The following is a 2,209-nucleotide window of genomic DNA, read 5'->3' on the forward strand; positions in this document are numbered from 1 at the left end:
GGCTGCAGGGGGTGACTGAGATGGAGATGCCCTGAGCTCTGCCCTTGGTTTCTCTATCTCCGCCAGGTACGACAGCGGTTCTGCGGGTGGCATCGCCTCAGGCACCGACCGTCCTGTCGAGTGGGACCTCCCTCATTGCTGTGAGGCCGACAGGGAGCCAGGGGAAGGTGCCAGTCCCTGTGACAACGCTGTCGACCGGAGTCCACATGGTAGTGCCAGCCCAGGGCACCCAAGGCATGGTGAGTCAGCCGTATGTGGGAGTTTCCTCGTCGTGGGCACCTCTGGGCATGTCGATGACCAGCGCAGACCCCATCATTGGTTCAGAGCCCCCACCAACCCCCCCCCCCCGATAATTTATTGCTGCCTGCGTGGGCAATTGTCATAGTGACAGAACAGGATCTGGGAAGCATTGGTGATGATCTGCATTCGTGTAGCACCTTTCGTCACCTCCTTGTAGGGCAGTAACCATTCAAGAATGTTAATATTTGAAAAAACCCAGGACTCGGTGCTGTCTCTCTCTGTCCCGTCCTTTGAGATCGTTGTGTTTATTCGATCAGCCGCCCCACTTGCAGAGAAAACAATCCCCTCGAATGAGAGTCTGTGTGCCCTGACCACAGCCTGGTGCCGCTCTCGCTCAGATCTGATGGCTATTGGTGTAGCCTCGGTGTGACCTTGTACAACAAGGACAATGTGCCCAAACCACGTGCCGTCCCCAAGTGAGGAATGTCCCGTGGCCTGCCTATTCCCTGCCGGGCTCTCCCCGGAACGCTTTTAATCGGAGCTGGTTTGATTTTTGGCCTGAACCCCATTGGTGCCCGCTCACAAAGCCCTCGGCACCGTCCCCTCTGCCGCTGCGGTCTCCTTTTTAGAGTTGACATTTTTTTGTTTTTTGCTTTGCGATCGTGTCCTGCAGTTTTGCTTGTGCTTCTCCCGCAGACGATCGGAGGCGCTACGCAGATGAGCGGGATGGCAGCTCTGGCAGCGGCGGCAGCGGCCACGCAGAAAATTCCGCCGACCACCATCTCCACTGTCCTCGGCGTGCCGGGCTCCACCATGATCAAGACAGTGGCAGTCGCGCCTGGCTCCACGCTGCCAGCTACTGTCAAGGTGGCGTCATCTCCCATCATGGTGAGTAGCTGTCCCGCGCGGCCACACTTATCCTCGTGTGACAGGAGCATCCCTTATTGTGCCCTCTAGAAGGTGGTAGTGGTGGTGGTGAGCTGCCACCTTGACCCGCTACGGTCACCCCCAGCCGTGTGGCTAGGGACAAGCCCGCACAGTGCCCCGTTAGGGAGACCGTTCCAGGACTCGCTGAAGGAACGGCCGCTGTCCTTGTTGGGGTCTCGGAGGGGAACCCCCCCCCACAATGCCCGTTGACCTTCCAGGGGCTAGAGGCGATGGGTTTGGAAGGTGCTGTTGGAGGAGCCCTGGCTAGTCGCTGCAGTGTGTCTTACAGACGGTACACACTGCTGCTGCGGCCGTGCGTCGGTGTTGGAGCTCAGCCGAGCATTCCTAATGAGCCCAGCTGCTGCTGTGCATCGGCGGTGGAGGGGAGTGAGTGTTGAAGGCGGAGGATGTGGGGTTAGCATCCCAATTGAGCAGGGGTGGAGGGAATGCTGCTTAGTCTCGGTGTTCTTGGAGCTGCCCACATTCAGGCCAGTGGGGAGTATTCCATCACCCTCCTGCCTTGTACCTGGTCAATGGTGGGACAGGCTTTGGGGGGGAATGTGGGAGGTGAGTCTCTTGCTCCAGGATTCCCAGCCTCTGACCTGCTGTTGTAGCCACAGTATTGATATGGCTGACTCCCATTCAGTTCCTGATGAATGGGAACCCCCAAGAGGTTGATTGAACATCAAAGGGGCAGCGGTTAAATTCTCTCTTGTTGGAGATGGTCGTTAATTGGCATTTGTGTGGCACAAACGTTCCTTGCCATTTACCAACAAAAGTCTGGATTTGTGTTCAGGTCTTGAAGACACACAGATGTGGCCTGGTTCAGTATCTGGGAAATTGCGACCATTAATAGGCGTTGTGTGTGGGGGTGTGATACCAATATCACATCTCTTTCTCTTTCTCTGTCTCTCTCCCCAACCCCCTTTCGTGCGCGCTCTCTCTCTCTCTACCCCCCTCTCCTCTCTCTCTCTCTCTCTACACCTCTCTCCTCTCTCTCTCTACACCCCCTCTCCTCTCTCTCTCTCTCTCTCTGTCTCTC

At 56.9% G+C, this 2,209-nt stretch overlaps 1 protein-coding gene across 1 annotated transcript in view; it reads left to right on the forward strand.

Moving 5' to 3' along the window:
• LOC109924572 (host cell factor 1-like) overlaps positions 1-2,209 on the forward strand; it is a 22,309-nt gene that overhangs the window by 12,082 nt on the left and 8,018 nt on the right. Inside the window, exons 9-10 of the mRNA XM_048619928.1 lie at positions 67-239; positions 937-1,128. Of these exons, the coding sequence (XP_048475885.1) occupies positions 67-239; positions 937-1,128 (365 nt within the window). The remainder of the gene's footprint in view (positions 1-66; positions 240-936; positions 1,129-2,209) is intronic.

Source organism: Rhincodon typus, chromosome 44 (genome assembly GCF_021869965.1).
Source record: "Rhincodon typus isolate 14 chromosome 44, sRhiTyp1.1, whole genome shotgun sequence".
NCBI lineage: Eukaryota > Metazoa > Chordata > Chondrichthyes > Orectolobiformes > Rhincodontidae > Rhincodon > Rhincodon typus.